Raw genomic sequence first — 19517 nt, forward strand, 5'->3', positions numbered from 1 at the left:
GTGTCAGAGTGATTAGAAGGGGATACATTGACACAGAGTGATTTTTTAGTATTTTGTTCAGAATCTTTTTTTTCTAGGTTTTTCTCCTTTAAAATTGGGTGCGTCTTATAGGCCGGAGCGTCTTATAGTCCGAAAAATACGGTATTAACTTTTTTGTCAACCCCCTCCTTCCTGATATTTGAAAAGATTTTTTGGTATTCGATCATAAATAGTGGCGATGAATCTAATGATGATTTACTGACTTATAACTCATTTAATTTTTTGAATATTTAGAGAAAAATAGACAGATAGATAAATAATATGTTCAGCATCCTAACATATTACAGTTTATTTGTCTGCTGCCAATTTAAAGCGGATTTGGTCTCTGATGATTTGTCTGAAGCACAATAGTGCATGTTTCTTCACATTTCCTCAACAAATAGAATTAGCAATGCCTCATTTCCTCAGCATTTTAACATTTACACAAAACTGCCTGCATGTGTTTCTTTCTTGAACCTTGGTAACCATGAATAAAATATAAGAACAACATTTAAATTGATGTTTATCTAAAATTGATGTACTTTCATTTCAGGTACTTTATTTGGACCTATTCATTTGAAATGAATGATGATCATTACAAGCCTGATATCGCTACATGAATGACCACTAATATATTAAATTAGGAACAAGAAAAAATCTAGTCATTGTGGGCGATTATATTTAGGATTTTCACATAGTTTCCTTTAGATTTAGCCCAGCTTAATAAAATGTAACCATACACAAGCAAAGGAACATAGTAAAAAGAAAAAAACAAGGAACTCCATCACTCTGTAATCTATGTATCCAAATGTATTTCCTGTAATGTTTATATCTGTTTCTGAGAATCTATTTATAGTTTAACTTGTTTTTTACTTTGTATTCAGGTTGTAATTAGTTTTCCTGGTTTGGGCTGTTAATATACAATTCTAGATTGTTTTATCCACACTACAATGGAAAACTATGGCAATTTCTGACATCGTGGTGACATCAGCAATATATTATTCTGTTTTCTCTAATGATTTTGGATGAACCAATAGATAGGACTGTTTCAGGACATGTAAAATTATTAATTTCATCTGAGATCACAACCAACAACATAAAAGCCGAGAAGATTGAGCCATAAGCTTAGGTTATCTTAGCTGCCCAATTATACTTCTCAGTGGCTTCTACAGTCATCTTGGTAATGGGCAATTTTTGAGCGAAGCAAAAAACTTCCACAGAACCTATTTTGTATTTTTGCATGGATCTGTGCCTAAATAAATTATATTCATGTCACATTTTAGCAGTAGATCCTCTTGATGAAAGTATCATAGCAATTTGGTGCTGACCAGAATGGAGAAAGCCCTGGCATTAGACATAAGTGAATAAGCAAAAAAAATTCCTACCCGCTTGAGTTGTGACTAATTTCATGGTATATATATGGGAATTATTTATGTTTCACACCAAAAAATTAAAAGCATTTAAATGTATAACTTGTATTTAGCAAGTAAAAAAAAGAATGAATGAAAACAGAAATTCCAGTAACTATTCTTTGTTATTTTCATATTCTTTGTAATAATTCTATTCTTGTAACTGAATCTTGTCACAGACCCTGTGTACTTATATGGCCCAATCATCACAAATAATGCTCAAAACAGTCTCTTAATTTAGAAAATGTTCCCCATATATGGCTATTTGCATGAACCAAAGGATAGCAGAAGTATATTGGATATTTCATTTTCTCCCTGATAATTTTTTTTAATTACACATAATTAATGCAAAAATTATCTTCAACCAAAAAACACCTACAGAGATGTCTGCCTGTCTGTAAGACAAATAAAGCACATCTTTGATTGGATCCATGCTCTTGCATTTTGCAGCCTATTGCTGCGCTTAATTGTGGAGGTTTAGACTATGAGACTTTTTTATGAAGAAAGGGCAATTTAAACAGATCCCTATGACTAAAGACGCACTTCAAGTATGTACATGTGAACAGTTCCACAGACCTTTGCAATTCTTTTTCTCCTAGTATTCTTAACACCACTGCATTTCTGTATCTTCATGAGTCAACTGATTACTTCTGTATTAAGCTAGGGAACGCACTACAAATGATTGTCTCAGTCGAAAATCTAGCATGTGTACAGTGGTCACCCAAAGCCCCTCATAAATCTGCCCTGGATTAATGAACCACTGAGCAGGAATGACTGATGTAATTTCCTGCAGATACCTACAAGTGACGGTCATGCATCCTTTCCCTTCCCTCTCCATAGAACGGTTCTGTGTGTACAGCGCTCATTCATTCTCCTTTCTTTGGAAATGATCATGAAAGATTGTTTTCAGTGACAGAAATCTGATGTCTATCTGAGACTGTGTGGGGCTTAACTTAATAAACATTGATTAATTGTTATGCTTTTCTCATATTCTGATATACCTAAACACCTTCCTTTCAGCTTCCAGTACTATAAACATGTTAGGATGACAGCATTGTTCAATGCAGTAGAAACTTATTGGATAAAAGTGCTGTCTCCTCCATGCTAAGAAATGCTAAGTATATATGTGAAGGTACAAAACAGGCTTTAATTCACATTTCAGATCAGTGAAAGATCATTGCTGATTGTTTCAAATTGGTAAATTAGTATTATGCCAGTGTCATCATTTAATTTCTCCCCACAGAGCTGGAACGACTGTTATTTTAGACAGTGCCAAATCATCATTTTTGGTATTGATCAAATCTGTAAGTATATAATATATTTCACTAGAAAATCATTCATCTAACCCATATAAAAATAATATAGCTATAACAATACAATAACAGCACATTAAATGAAAGGGTCTATTCTATTTCTAAAAGGTCGTAAAGGTCATTCAACCTTCTCTGCCAGCAAGAATTAAATTGCTATATAGAGAATGCTAACACACAAGAAAATATTAATTGTATGTCTTATAGAACATTTGTGCACTAACAGGGAGATATTCTCATTTCTGTACTCTCTAATAGCACCTTCAAAAATCACCCTGGTGTAAAGCGCCTGTGAGCAATGTGGTCTAAGAGATTTATGATCCATTCTTTACAGTAAGGTACAAAATGGGTTTAGTTTAACACATATTTATGCTGTAAGCTGTCTTTGCCATCCTCATTTTTACAATGCTAGTTGCCTGGCTTCTATTCTGAGCCAATATTTTGGAAATAATGCAGCCAGTAAAGTCAGAAGTCAGAACTCCTGATCCATATAAAATCGCCTGTTAAACTAAAAGATAGACCATATGTTTATTTTTTGCTCTTTTTAGGGTGGTGGAGCTTAAAAGAATACACCCCACTGGGTGTAAGGCGTTTACTCTAACTAATAAAATACATAGCCAAAGACATAATTGCATGCAATTGTTTTTTTTTTTTTTTGCTTAAAGCAACACCCTTTCTTTAAATCGAATACTTTTTTTGCTCACACAGCACAGTAGGTTCATTTTAGAAATTTTGGATATTTATATATTGCGCTGTACCTAAACTTTACTTTTAAAACATAAATAGCTGATGCCCTGTATTTTTGTTCCTATCTTAGGGGAAATGTCAGATAGTTGTTCATCTGACTCAGGACAGACCACCTACTGCACCTGAAACCTCTGCAAGTTACTGCTCAATTGTGAACCGACTTCCCACGGTGCCTTTCCTGCTTGAGAGAACAGACAGCTCCTCATATCTACTGGAAAGTAAGATTTACTTACCGACGTAACAAGGACTCCATGTAATATTAAAATCTCACTAGAATTGGTCAACTCAGAACAGATTTCTGACTAGTTTCCTATAAAACTCCCCTGGAGATTCTGGCTTCAGTGGATGTAACATTCACATGAGTCATTGTCATTATAAACAGATGAATAACTCACCTGCAATGTCAGGTTGCAGGTGAATCGACATGAATAAAATTGACTCCAGAAATACATTTTTTTAAATGTCATTTTCCAATCTGTGTACTCTATATCTGCAGCTTTTAGTTTAGTTCAGCTCAAAATCAACACTGCCTGCCATTAGATGTTATTTTCTATACATGTGATATACATCAATCTGTGCTTGCTATAATACATTTATGAACTTATTATTGTCTTTAGTGTGTAGCAGTATATTTACAGAGCTGTTCAAGCCTGTTCAGTTTATAATTTTGTTATTGACCTATCATTACCTGTGTCATATATAGAGACTGTGTTGCCCAGAACATCCTACTCAGCCTCTTACAGAACTGTTGCCAATCCAAAGCATACAAGACCAAGGCCAAAGGTAATTAAGGTTTTATAAAAAATTATATATGTGTAATCACTGGCCTATTAAGGGGAAGTAGCAGGGTCCCTCTTTAAATACAACTCCTCTACCCAGGTATACTCACCTATGTGGTGCTCTATTACAATTCTTTCTTTACCACATCCACTATAAAATATTTGGTGGCCTGTGAGACCTAAAAGGAGTGATAAGGTCTCCTTAGTTATGTGACCACATTTCAGCCTGGCAATTTGCTTCTTGGCATCATATGGGGAGGTTATATCCTGAACCACATATGGAAACACCAGGTATCAGAAGCAGAGGAAAGAATGGCAGGGGGATGCTGAGAAGGTGACTGCACCTATGTTGTAGGCTTTATCACTGTTTCAGTATTTCAGTATTCAGTATTCATATTTTTCTAATTTCCATTTTTTTCTTAATGACGGACATACCAGTGTTTTACATGATAATAGTGGCTGTAGCTGACTTAAGGAAAGTGAACTATATATTGCCTTATCATTTTTTTCTTTTATCTCCAAACCTCTGATGGTTTGAAATGAATCTGATAAATGTTCGCTAAGTTTGCAGGATTTCCCATTTTAGATTAAAGAAGAAACAAAGTTTCCCAATAAAAATTATATGTACAGGACTTCATTATAAGTGTATCAGCATTTACAGTTCTTTCTTAGTCCCCCTGCACAATTTAGCAAATATCTGTTGATCATGTCAGTGATATGCTCCTAAGCAGCTCCCTAGGATGGAGTGGCAATCATTCAATGCTGCTTCTAAATTTACAACAGAGCTGCCACGCTTGGATAGACTGTGCTTGCTTGTAATATGGTGGGATGAAAAAAGGGGTATTGTCATTGCTGAGCCACAAGCCTGAGGTTTGGCAATGAGGCCCTGGCCACACCTAGTATTGCCCACTGCTTTCTGGATTGGCAGTACTGCTTCTGCTGCTTCCTTTTGGCTGCAGTGTATGGGAAGGAGATACAAATACACTTGGTTTAGTTAGAATAGGTAATGGACTTTTACATCACAAGGTCTTTGCATCACATAGTAGCTTGTTTTGGTACTTAATTAAATGAGCCAGGCCGTGTTCTTAGCTAGATACACAGAACAACAGAATAAATCTACACATAGTACTGCATTCTTTAATATACTGGTGGGCAGAAGTTCATTTAAAATGAGACTGACGTGTTTTAGACTTCCTTTGTCTCCCACGCACTGTTAGTAAATAGCGGGAAACACACCATGTGCATTGTATTTCACATTCATTTTTGTATTCTTTAGCATTGAACGTAGAGCATCACTTAGCTCGTAGTGTGCATGTCATTTTAGTATTTGGTGTCTGGCACAGCACGTGGGATAGCCTAGCAATCATAAGGGACATATGTAAAAGGCCCCTTTATATGCTGTGTATATGAGAACTAAAAATTGACAACTTCTGCATTTTGCCGTATGATTCCTTAAGTATTATTTTATGAATAGATTAGATAGCTAATGTAGCAAATTTGTTTTGCTATATATTTTTACAGGGAAACAATTACAAAAAACAAGATACAGAATGTTTTACCTCCACAACAAATTATGTGAATATTAACTTCAATAACCCAATCATATGGAGATGAAATAAATAGACAGGGATTTCCTTTTTGTATTAGAACAGCTGTATTAGCTTGTTACGTATTTAGTTTTACTTTTTGTGTTGTCTGTACTGTGTACAAATTTATATATTGCCTCAATTGATAAAACCTCTCCTATTTTTCAAGAATGCATCACATATATAAACCTGATATGTTTCCATTATTTACATCATATTTCGGAAGTAAGTTTTTGGAATATGTAGGTGGTGTCACTTTCTGCCCTAGACCTTTATGACATCCAAGTATCAACAAACACAAAAATAGATAAATTATGAATGGGTAATTGTTGTTTGCATGATATGTAGCCAAGTCTAATAGGAAACCGGAGAGAACCTGTCTGCTAGGTAGCTACACTAGTCATAATAACACTGATTAGTAATAAATCACAAGGCACAATGAAGTTAAACTGACAGTACATCTAAGCCTACAAATCAGTGTCAAGATGCTAGTATAGCTGCCTCAAGAAGTCTATTTTTCCTCTGACAAATGTCCATAATTTTCTCTGTTTAATGTTTTGCAGACTGCAGGGCCATCAACCTTCTCATTAGGATACAGGAGCAATCTTTGTGAATTAGACTACACAGGTAATAAATCTGTAGGGAAAACCAAGTTACATAGATAGCAAAATGTTACACTGGTGATTGTTTTTTTGTACTTAGTATTTAAACAGGCTGTTGACGTGTGTTGTGACTGCGGTAACTTTATAGAATTTGGAGTGAGTCATGAGGAAATCACCCATGTAATTTCACATTAAACGTAATAGGGATGTAGGAGGGAGAACACAAACACTATTGCTACCATGTTTTACTGCATGCCATTGGCAATAATACGTTAGGTCAATTTAATCAAAGATAGTTTGCAATACATTGGATGTTAAGTCACAGGTTAGGTATTTGGGAATGACCAAGACAAAAACACACAGGGACTATTGCTGGAGAAATTTGTCCTGTGAAAATAATATAAATTTACTGTGGTAGAATTCTTATTGTGTATATTATGAAGTTGTCTGGATGAATTTCATTAGTTTAAAACATTCCACAACAATTGTTAAAGTGTAACAAAACCTAAGATTTAAAAATATATCTTGCCATAAAACAGGCAAACCTGCTTGTTTGCAATCTTGTGTAGAATGCATGCATAGCTCAGTGTACAATACTAGGTATAAAGTATCTTGGTGCTGGGAATAAATGAACTCCTGTGCACATGCTTTGGAGTCATTCTTTACCAGCCAATCAAGGTGGTCAAAAATCTCAAACCTAGAAAAAGACTTGGAAGATTGAATATGTTGGTGCCGGCAAAGAAGAGACAGGAGTTTAATTCTGCTTTAACAGTACAGCAGCAGCTATTTTCTCTCACACTCACTCACAAGCTTGTTCACTCACTGATCTATTCGTTGGTAGCAAATAATGAGAGTCTATAGGTTTTGTTCTTTTAAAGGATTAAAGGGAACTGTGGTGTCCCTTACTGCTCCCAAAACTAACCAGCCTGGCATGCTATGCATGGAGGATGGGAGACCCAAAGTTCAGACCCCCGTAACAAACCCCCCATGGAGACCCCACGTGACAGGCTCCCAGTGCAGATCGTACTACAGATGCAGACCTTACAACACGCCAATAATGACAGACTCTACTACAGACACCAAGTGATAAACCTGACTTTAGACCCCTATTAAAAGACCTCAGTGCAGACCTCCAGTGACAGACTCCCACCAGTACAGACCTCTAGCACAGACATCACTACAGAGCTCCAGTAACAGACCGCATTACAGACCTTCAGGGGGTGATGTATAGGGGCCGCCCACCACCCCCTTCTGGGTTGGAATAAAACACGTCTGAGGCTGAAGGTTACCTTCACCTCATGGTAGGTCCAGGCCTGAATCCAGCCTCAATAGGTTAAAGAAAAAGGGGAGCACATTTCTCCTCTTCTTTCATGCTCAGACAAGATTTTCCTGCATTGGTAATGTTTCTAGGTGCCCAGGGAATTCTGTTAAAGGAGTTCCTCCTGAAATTGCTGCACATATATTAGGGCTAATACCCTTGCCACAATCCCTCCTGCAGGAGTTCTAAAGACTGCAGTGCTTGTCCTGGAACAAGACACCATTGATTTGGGGACCTCCTAAAGCACACCTAGTGCTGAAGGGCATATAAGCTATTAAAAGATAGGGGGTACCAGCCTGCATACTTGAATGGTCAGTGCCTCCAAGGATGTACAAATAATAAAAGTATTTAAAAGCACCATTAAAAAAAAAAAAACTCTATTTGATGATGTTTTTAAATTGGCAAATCACGTTTCATGCAAATTTCAAGTTTGAAAATCGTATCATGACTGCTTTTTTGGATTTCCTTATATGTGACAGGACAGTCTTCCCAAAGTGGATTTTCACCGCATTTAATAAGCTAAGTAAAATATACTTTGCAAGGGCATAATAGCTAACTGACAGCCTATGTTTCCTATGTACATCAACATAGAACAGGAAAAAATGATTTTGAGGATAAGGGAGAGTACCGAGAAAGTAAGAAACATCTGTGCCCACCAATTTATGATAGCTAATTAAATATAGCTTAATTAAAACTAAATATTCTGGTTGCTATGAACAACATCACCAGTCTGTTGTAGAGGACACCCCCACTGGACACAATCTGGTAGATTACATATTTCAGAATTACTTTACTCATTGCAAAGAAATAGCTAATAAAACATTCTTAGAGGAGAAGCGCCATATCTTAGTACAATAGGTCTTCTGACGGAGAGAAATTACTGGCCAAAGCAGAGTTAATGATGTGAAACAATGATCTCAGAGCTTCTGTTTATTTCAGCTCCTGCAGCTGCCTCATATGGTAGTCACAAAGAGCAAGACCCTTTCCTTTTTATAATTCATTAACTGGAGCTCTGACTAGATGTGCATCTAGAGAGCAAAACATTCCCACACGTTTCTTCATCCTATTCACTATTAGATTTGAAGGGTAGTTTAGCATTTAATATTATTCTTCTAGTTGAGTATATTCAATGTTTTGCAGGAAATTAATTTTCATAAACAGGTTTCCAAACATAACTCCTGGCATAACTTTTATTTCAGAGTTGGAGAGAGCAAGGATGAGTTTGTTGAGAAGATTGTTCTAACTTCCTATCCTGGTGACCAATTATCATGAAACAGGGAATCTAACCAATGGGGAAGCAACCAGCTGTAATAAGGGTTTAAGGCTTCATTGCTCTTTCCTTAAAAAGAAAAAAAAATCTAAAAAATTGTCCTTTATCTTTTTAAAATAAAACACACACACAAAAGTGGTCTTCTGCTGGTGTTCTATTGGGCTAACCAACTTTCAGAAGAAAGCAGCAGATACACTTGACAATGCCCTGAAAAAAAGGAAATTCTATGATAAGAACTCATGTTAATACTTCTATCAAAGCTTGGTGTTTGGGTTTAGCTAACTCACAATAAGGACACCTACCAATAACCCCTATTGATGGTAACATGAGCAGCATTTTGGGTGGTTATCACTGAGTATACTCACTGAGTGACCCTACCTATTGATTGCAACATGTTCAGGGCTTTGGCTGGGTAACACTAAAGACGTCTGCCAGGTGACTATTAATGGCACCATGTGCCACCCAAAATTTTGGGTGGCTTACACCAATGACACCTACTAAGTGACCTCTATTGGTGGCAACATGTGAAGAACAGAAAAATAAATAATTTAATTCCCACATGGTCCTCTGCTGTTTTATTTATAAATATTACTTAATGATGTACATGTAGAAATATTTACCCAGTCCATTGTCTAGTCTAATTTTTGACACAAAACCCCTCCAACGGTGCTTAGGTATCAGATTCTTCCAATGTGATAAATCCAGATTGTCAGACAGATCGAGGCAACTGCCATCTAATTTTTAATATTATTGAGAATATGATGCAAATATTTGCATAATAACTTTATATACAAGAAGATAAGCTCATGGTATCAATATTTCTGTCCACCCAATTACTGAAATTGAGCCACATAAGTTTCTAAACCCTAAAGTGTATATAAAAGTTCACTTTTTTTAACTTGGATTTGGAAGGAATAGTGAAAAAGAACATTTGTCAAGTTTTTCTCCCTGTCTATGTCCCTTTTGGGCAGATGCACTCTTTATGTTTAGACTACTGTCATTGGGAAATTCTGCATTGCAGAGTTCTTATCAGAAAAAAAATGATAGAAAATTATCCAACAGGGACTTCTGTTTTGGTAATTTAGTTACGTAGTTAGTTGGCTTGAAAAAAATGCTAGGGAAAGAAATAAACATACAAGAAAACCTGCATATTCCAAATAGAAACCTGAATGCACAGTTGATCCAGAGGAAGGCGAAAACCCTTAGAATGAAGTATAGGGAAATCTTCCTAAGGGAACTTAAACAGTACTAAAAAAACGGACGGGGGTTTTAACCCTACTCTATACTATTGCTAAGCTAACTAAATATTAACTGGGCTTTTAAAACACAATATCTATTTCACTTTTGCAAATAAAAACTCATTCATTTACCTCCCTTTTCCTGTTTTTTTTTTTTTTTCGCAGGACTAAAAATATTGAGAGGTAAAGCGGTTCAAATTTTTGCTTAAAAGTTTCGGTAAAAAAAAAATCACATTTATTGAACTTGATACTGTTTTTACATTGTATTATTCACCCGCAAGAGGCAGCTTGTTCACAGTTGTGACAAGTTGTGACAAGAAAATAACATTTACCTAGACTTAATATCAGGGTATGCCTGACACACTATGACTGCTACTACCGTAGACAGGACTAAAAGTAAAAAACAACTGTTGATAAAACATGATTTAATAAAACTTTGTTGTGTTCCTGCACAGACAAAAGACCGGATGACAAAGGAAGATGCAACCAGCAAGATGTAAGATATATTTTACTGGTGATCTGCTGCTATACACTGCTTATTATAATTTCATCTACCATATCTCTATTTTTAAAGAGAATTTTTAAAGGTTATCACCCAAGATTACCACATTTTACCCAAAATGTACATATTTTTCACTTTGGATTTAATGAAAATGTAGGAATCAATATTTATTTGTGATTAAAATATTTTTACATTGAATACATTAGTTGATAACTATTAGTCTATATGTCTGAATAAAACATTTGAGCTTTGGGTAACAATTTCATAAATCTAATGTAAATACATCTACAAATAGGCCCTATAGTGTTTCATATTAGTTCATCATAGTTGAGACTAAAAAAAATAAATTTTCCCTAAAATCTCATAAAATGAACAACTTTATTAAAATTTTAAAAGCAAGTTAATCTTTTAAAATCTGCAGCTTTTATTAATATAAATGCCATAAATTACCAGAGAAAGAATGGAGGATTTTTAGAAGTTTTTGTGCATATTACTGCAGAACTGCCCAATCTTGGCTCCCTCCATTGGTCACTCATCTTTACCTGAGTTTAAATTTGGATATTTTACATCTAAACATAAAACTCCACATTCACCTTTTACTATTATACACATGACAAGCTGTTCAATAATAGGACTTTTAAAAAACATTTATGAAAGCCTCTGGGATAACTAGTTAATGTTCATGAATCTGAAAATGGTGCCACAGGTAATTCTATCACTTCTTTTCATTTGCTAAATCAAAGTAATTAAGCTGCTTCTTATGCAATTATAATAATGAATAAAAAAAGTTTGGCATATGATAAAACAATTTTATTCTAAAAGTAAAGAAGATTTAAATATTTGATAAATCTCTCTTAAACTTTGCCTGTACATTGTGTTTGATCTAATAGTAATTATAGAATATTATACAGTATATAGAGAGTTGTAGATATATTACACAGTTATTAAATATTATATAGAATAATAATAAATAATTTAAGTGTAGAAGTAAAGGATTTGGGCTTTTATGCTGTTATTCAACAAAAAGCCCCATGCTTATTACATATTGCTTCAGGGTTCATCTCCAACCATTCCACTTACCTGCAGTGATAGGACTGCAATATTGTAATTTCACAGCAAGGCTCCAGCAGGGCTTTTATGTGTCAGATATTGGTGAACAAAGCCAAGAACTGCACAGACACCAAGATTTACACAATTGTTTAATCTCTGACCCAGCATTTCAGTACAAAAGTAAATGCCGATCCTGGATCGAGTGAGAACAAAAATGAAATGAAGAATGCTTCATGGAAACAAAAGTAGATAAATCAATTGCTGGTGAATTGAAGATTACCTTGATAACGATGTAATGAATTGTATCATATCATTGAAACATTTCTGCTTATTTTTGTCTTCTAGGTGTATGCCACAACACCAGTGCGATTTGTTACTGTTGGCACTCTGCAGCAGGGAGGCGTTTTTGTGAGTACCTTGACTTTATTATTGTTGATCTGATTGTAATAAACCATATTATAGACATGGTCTACCTCACAAGCTCCAAAGTTGAGTTAGGTTGCACAATTTGTATACTTGGTTCGGGTCTATGTAATGCAATGCTCTAAAATTTGCTTTATTTACATCTCCTAATTTTTTTTTATTCCTTGAAAAGGTTTGGCTGTCTGTTACTTTGGTTTATTACATTATAAGATTTGGTACTGTTAAAACACATTGTTAACTGAACTTAAATTTTTAATTTCAGTCCGCAGTCACCTAAAATGTCATTGCATGTCTTGTAGTATAAAGTCTTGGGTATTTGTACAGGACCTCTCCAGAAATTGTATTTCTGGTTTGTGAGAATGGCTCACTGCTTTTTCCCAAAAGTCTGTATTGGGCTAATTCAAAATCAGGCATTTCCTGCAAATGTAGCCTAGCCTGTAGAGGAAAAAAAAACATGAAAAGTTACCGCACCTCTTCAATGCAGAACCCTACTATTATGAAAATATATGCTGAAAACTCTTTAGAAACCATGAAATCTTCAGAAGTGCCTCGATCCATAGATTTCTTTGTCACTACACTGTCCTGTATTGACTTGAAAATCAGATGATTAAACCGAATGCAGTAAGGGGATGCAGGCACATTACCATTCAGAAAATATTGGATGCCGAAGATGATCAGGTAAATGAGCTTATAAAGATGGCAGGCTGGTGGTGGGGATGTGTAAATAGATGCAGACACTGCAAATTTCTCTATACAAATAACAAATTGGTATACCGTCCAGGGGCTAGTATGTAGACCAGTGGTGCCCAACCGTTTTTCATCTGGGGGCCGCTGTTGACATTGAGATAAAACTTGCTGGCCACAATGCACAACAATAAAGATGTATGTTTAAAAATCGAAAAGTTTAAATTTAAAATAAAGTTAAATTGAAATGTTTTTAGTTACTGAAACGTACATTCTCCAAATAAAAGGGATGACAAATCAATTCTGCATTCACCATTTGATGCTCATATTATTAAAATATTTTATTTTATTTAATTAATTTTATTGATGAAAGATACAAAACTTAATCTATCATACAGTGCTGGCCAGTCATATATTGTTCCCTGCTCACCATTTCTATACCAAAGAGCAAAATTTACACCATACAATGTGTCCTGTCAGTTATAGGGGGCCGCTAATCCTCTTTGTACCACAAAATCTCTGCTATGGTTACTTCCAGAGAAACAGAATTCATATGACAGTTAGCCAAGGGGGACATGTTTTTACTAATACTTCTTCAGGTCCCTACATCTCCCCGTTCCTGGGAAATTAGGGTTCACAGAAGGTAAGTGGCCAGCTATGTGTGACAGGGTAGCATGATGTGACAACTTTTAGGGGGAGTTAGTCTGCACTTGCAGTTAGATTTCCCTTTTCTTACAGAGAAATTGGGGTTCATAGAGAGTAAAGGGATAGCTATGTGTGACAAGGTAGCATGATATGATGGGTAAAAAAATTTTTTTTTGGGGGGTGGGACAAAAGTCATTTGCTGCTGGCTCCCACATTACCAGTTGCCAGAATCACTCTGTTCCAGAGAAATTAGGGTTCAGAGAAGGTAAGTGGCCAGCTATGTTTAGGAGGCAGCCCAATGGCCGCTCAGTCCTTTGCACTGCAGCATGGCAATGAGTGGTACTGAGCGTCTCCCCCTAGCCAGGGTTCTATGGCATGAGGAAGGGGTAACTGCACCATAACCTTACCACCAGTCTGAATGCAGTCTTAATGTTTTGTGAATGAGCAAGTATATATTTCGAGCACCACAACACAGAGCGAATTGACAGTACCCTAATCCTCATTGCTGCAAGTGTCCCCCGGGGTTTTTTTTGCTATGTATTGTCACTACTTATACATTGATTTATAATTACAGTATTTTTGTCTTCTGTGTTATAGGGACTAGCAGAAACAATAAACAAGACCTCAAACCTACACTTTAGCCTGGTAAGTCATAAAATAATCACTTCCATGAACAGATTTTACATTAATAACATCAGATCTGTGCCTATAGGAGGCAGAGAGAGGAAGTTTTTGGCCATGTGTGTTTGGCCTTGATGAGTAGGTATTGTATACAGTCATTATCAGGTTATTGACACCACATTTTCTAAGCATACTGAGGTCAAGTAAAATAAGAAAATGTTCTATGTATCCTAGCAGTGGGGTGTTGCATTAGGTGACAAGGTTCTTGTAGCAAGCCATTGGAAGGAGTCTTTTCTATGGTGTAGCTCTTTTTGTAAATACTCAATAAAGTACTTGACAGTATTTTAAAGGGGTGAAGGACTATAGATAGGGGTATTGTACCTACTGGTGCCATCCCTCTGTAATGCTGATGAAAAAGGAGAGAAGTGCCTTTTACAAGTCTGTAATGACTGTCACATATATTGTTTTTGACATGATTTCATGTGCTGGGTAGGAAGCAGATTTTCTCCACGTATGAATGTATAACAAAACTAGGTTTAAAGCATAAACAAAAATCTAATCTATTGCAGTTTACCAGGGAGAGGGCATTTTATTGTTAATGTAGTCTAGTCGAGAAAACCTGAATTTATTTTCAAAAACAACCAATTAGGATTTTAAAAAAAATTCAATGAAAGTTGCTATAATTGGGCTTGATTTATTGAAGCTCCCTAAGACTGGAGAGGATAGACTTTTGTTTGAGTACCTAGGTTATACAGCAAACCTGGGACCTGGCTATTATTTGGCAAATGTTTTCAATCCTGGGCCCCATCCATTCTAGGTTTGTTGGATTACCCAGTTTCTCCCGTGATAGTCTATTTTCTGCAGTCTTAGATAGCTTTAATAAATCAGGCCCATTGAGTTATGAAAAAGAGCTACTAAGAACATATACACTTGTATATGTGCACTCCTCTACCTAAACTGTATGTATGACATTTAGGTAACATATAATGTGTTAGATGCTACCCTAAATCAAAATAGCATTCTAGAGTGACACCACTCCTTCTCCATAGATATATATGAGGGGGTGCTGAGAAGTTCCTGGCTTAGCCCAGAAAGAAGAGAGCCGGAGTTATAAAATAACACATTTATTCAACATATTGATGCACTTGGTACAGCGTAGTTGCAACTTTTCTAGACCATTCAAATAAAAGTCCTTTGGTTGGGCTGCAAACCAGCTCTCTGGCAGCACCTTTGACAATAGAAATGTCCTCAAAATGTTGCCCCTTCAGGTGTTTCTTCAAATTTGGCAACCGATAATAGTCTGAAGGAGCCAGGTCAGGTGAGTAGGGGGGATGGTGGACCATTTGGAAACCCAGGGTGTTCAATTTGGCAGCCACAACATTGGACGTGTGCTCAGGTGCATCCCCCTCGAAAAAAAGGATCCCTTTGGTCAACTTTCCACGGCGTTTCATCCTAATTACCACCTTCAGCTGGTCCAGGAGGCTGGCATAATACTGTCCGGTGATACTAGGGCCCTAAGGTAGGTAGTCCACCAACAGAATGGACCAGAAAATGGATGCCATTACTTTTTTGCCCGATTTCTGGGTTTGGAACTTCCTCGGCCGTGGGGACCTGCCGTGGCACCATTCCTTTGACTGATTCATGGTTTCAGGATCATAGATATGGGGAACCAGGTTTTATCCTCATTAACCTAGCCAAAAAGCCCTGTGCAGCTTCAAAATGGGCCAAAAAGGCTTTGGATGCTTCAACTCGTTCCTTCTTCTGATCACTGTTCAAACATTTCAGCATCCACTTCCCTGAAATCTTGTGCATGTCTAGGATAGTGGTGATAACAAACCGAACACGCTCTCGTAAGATGTTCGCCGGTCCTCAATAATCAGCTCATGGACAGCATCGCAAGTTGCTAAGAGGTTGTGCAGATATTCTGGATCATGCAGGCAATTAGCATCACAAGCGGGAGTAAAACAAAAAAAAACAAAACTCTCTAACCTTCACTTTTGCAAATATGTCTATGCAAATCCGTTTTCTGGATCGGGTCCAGCATCGTCCTTAAATCCTCCTACGTCCTGGCACAGAGGAAGAGTCTGGCGCCATCATCCTCTTTACACTCTTTTGGCCTTCTGTCTACGTCACCCAATCTTGTACTGCGAGGGTGCGAGATCGGGTGATGTAGCCTGCGGTAGACGGGGAAAAACAGTGCCGATCTCACTGCGCATGTGTGAGATCGCGATTTTATTTTTCCCAATTGAAGAAAAAGCTCTTTCTTCTCGGATCTTAGGCATGCATAGGGTTTTTTATGAAGGGGAACTATTTGAGTTTAGGTCGGCTTTAACTCTGATCCATATTTTCATACACATAACAAACACGCTGAAAAAAAGGGTTTCCTTAATGATTTATTGTTTTAGCAGCACAATGCTCAGAATGGGCTGCAGTTATATTAAGTATAGGTCCACATGAAATCCAATATAAACTCCACTATCAAAAACTATGTATCGAACGCACAATGACTCCAGACTTGAACTGGAAACAGGTTTGAAGAAGGTGAAAAGAACTCAATGCCCGGTTGCTCTTTATTATCCTATTCACTTTGGTGAGTCAGTAATGACATAAATAAAACATTAATAAACTCTGCTGAACTTATCTCTACAAATCAAACTGGAGTGATTCAGAAATAAAAATTTTTAACAAGCTCACTTAAATATTTTTGTGATCGGTAAGCTATAATGCAGTAAGACTAAGTCCACAGAATGTTTTAATTGCCATATTGATAAATAATTAGATCCCTTGGGACTTTTTCTTAGTAACAATTAATGCCACAGTGAACAACCAGTTCTCTTGCATGTTCTTCTTGCCATTTCAGCTCTTATATTTAAAGGTTATCTAAGAAGAAAGCACTGTTTTCCGTTGATAGAATAACTGCACAATAAAGACCTGTGTTTTACGTATCCAAATATTATAATGCCCAGCATTTCAGTCCTATTCTGTACACAAGTATTTATTTGTCCTAACCTTTTTGGTAGCATTCAGCTTGAAAACCAGACAACATGAAAATAAAATATTTGTATTGTAATTATAAGCTACTTTAGAGATGATGAGAGAAAACTCAATAAAATTAAAAAAGTAAAAATAAAATTCTAAAGACCACATAACATATCTTAATTTGTTTCCAAAAAATGACATTTTTATTAGAAAAAACACTATTGTACCTTAAGATGCTGTCTCTGTAGTAGACTCCTAGGTTCCAGTCATTAGACATAGTAGAAAAAGTTTCATTATTGGCAATGACTATAGCTGGTTTATTTATCTCTTGTCTTTGTTTATTGCTGAAGGTAAGCGAAGGAGCGGAATGCATTTTTATACCTGTCAAGTTGTTTCTGTCAGAAGCCCCTGATAAGTCCTGGCAGGTGGCACAGGAGCTGGTGAACAGTTACCCATCTGAGAAGAAGATCAGAGAATGCTATAATACTCTACAAAACTGGAGTGCGTACAAGGAAAAGCTGCTAGGGAAGCAACTAAATGGCTTCAAACACTAAATCTGGGAGATAAATGTTGCAGGTGTTTTCTTCTTACATTGTACAGGTATTCCCCGGGTTACATACGAGATAGGGACTGTAGGTTTGTTCTTAAGTTGAATTTGTATGTAAGTCGGAACAGGTACATTATTTTAATAAATGCAATTAGGACAGATGTTTGTCTCAACATATTATTAGGCAGCATAGTGTCAGTTACTGTATAAAGTCCTCACTGTAAGTTAATAACAAACAAAGCAAATAAAAAATGTATGGAGCCTAGACATTCATTAACTTCTGGAGCAAGCTGTGCTTTGCCATGCAAAAAGAAACAACTGCAGAGTTTGTCTTGGTCATTAGTTACAAGATGCTACAGATCAGCTCAGTCCTTAAGATCACCCACAAAATCAGCTGTGTTCAGCAAAAGATTTCTTCTGCATGTCATGCAAACCGACCCCCATCAAGCCTTCGCCCGTTTGTTCTAGAAGTTGTCCGTATGTAGGATGTCCTTAATTCGGGGACTACCTGTATTCATGAAAATAAAAATATATAGAGCTGTAAAACAAAATTTAAACATCTTTTATTTATTTGTAATTTGCCTATATATTTGCAGTTTTACTATAACATTTCTAACTTTTTTAACTATAAATAAATAAACTGTAAAAATTTTCATTTACTGATTGCCACTCGTAGTTAGTTGTGTTACTTTCAGTAGTAGCACAGTGACAGATGTATTCTTAAACAATAAATGAACAAAACAAGCCATTATTCTTTATTTTTTCACTGAAAATACTGTCTCAGAGTAAATCTGGGGGTAGTATTAATCAGAGTCACTCAAACCTATGACTGCTACTTTGGGAAACCATTGTTTCATGTCTATGGGCACCATTAGATGGTAACTACAAAAAAATCAAGCGCTGTCTATTACAAAAATGCTAAGTATATCTAAACACAAAAACCAACAAAATGTATCTCTGGATAAAACATTTTTTTCAGTTTTGGATAGAGTGGGGCAGGGATAGACCCCTTGCCAAGTTTTTAGTTGTCTATGTCCCTATTGTACATGCTTTTCTATTCTTTTTACATTGATAACCATTGCCACCAAAACAAAAAGTGAATTCTTGAAATAAATAAAGAAGTTTAGAGTTTTTCCCAGAACTGACCATGTAAGGGGGGCACTGATTACTGCTCAACAATATAATAGGGCACTGATGATAGACTACAAATTTTAAAGGGGAACTAAGCAATGACTTCTACTAACGGTTTGTGAAGAGAGGGTAGCCAAGATGACAACCAATGTAAGGAAGACACTAAGTACTGACCACCAATGTAATTAGAGCCAATGAGAACTGAAAATAAAAGTTAGGGGATCACTGACTACAAAATGTAAAGGAGGCACTGACTGCTGACTCCCAATGTAAGTTGCGTACTCACCACCAACATAGGGGGACTGCATGTTGTGCTGTACAGGTTTAGAGTAACGTATTCTAACCACTCCAATATGTTATGTTGTACATTAAATTCTCCTGACTGCTGCACTGAATATTTAGTTCCTCCTTCTTTCATACTACAAATTTCTGACCTTTGTACTCTATATCCTCTGTTGTGCTTTTTTACCCTGAACATTACATATTCATCAGCCACGCATAACTGTGTGTTACTTAGTTCTTTTCCCTTTTCACACTTTGTGTGCATTACTTACTCCTGGCCCTTGCATTCCACGGGCCTGTTTTATTAAAGCTCTCCACGACTGCATAAGATCATATGGGAACTTGGGTGACCCAACAAACTTTAACCCTTTCATGG

At 36.4% G+C, this 19517-nt stretch overlaps 1 protein-coding gene across 1 annotated transcript in view; it reads left to right on the forward strand.

The window, feature by feature from the left end:
* LOC140327060 (cyclic nucleotide-binding domain-containing protein 2-like) overlaps positions 1–18387 on the forward strand; it is a 53781-nt gene extending 35394 nt beyond the window's left edge. Inside the window, exons 10-17 of the mRNA XM_072406225.1 lie at positions 2671–2731; positions 3555–3702; positions 4188–4267; positions 6413–6476; positions 10733–10773; positions 12175–12237; positions 14179–14226; positions 17532–18387. Of these exons, the coding sequence (XP_072262326.1) occupies positions 2671–2731; positions 3555–3702; positions 4188–4267; positions 6413–6476; positions 10733–10773; positions 12175–12237; positions 14179–14226; positions 17532–17735 (709 nt within the window). The 3' untranslated portion in view covers positions 17736–18387. The remainder of the gene's footprint in view (positions 1–2670; positions 2732–3554; positions 3703–4187; positions 4268–6412; positions 6477–10732; positions 10774–12174; positions 12238–14178; positions 14227–17531) is intronic.
* The last annotated feature ends 1130 nt before the right edge of the window (positions 18388–19517 follow it).

Source organism: Pyxicephalus adspersus, chromosome 3 (genome assembly GCF_032062135.1).
Source record: "Pyxicephalus adspersus chromosome 3, UCB_Pads_2.0, whole genome shotgun sequence".
NCBI lineage: Eukaryota > Metazoa > Chordata > Amphibia > Anura > Pyxicephalidae > Pyxicephalus > Pyxicephalus adspersus.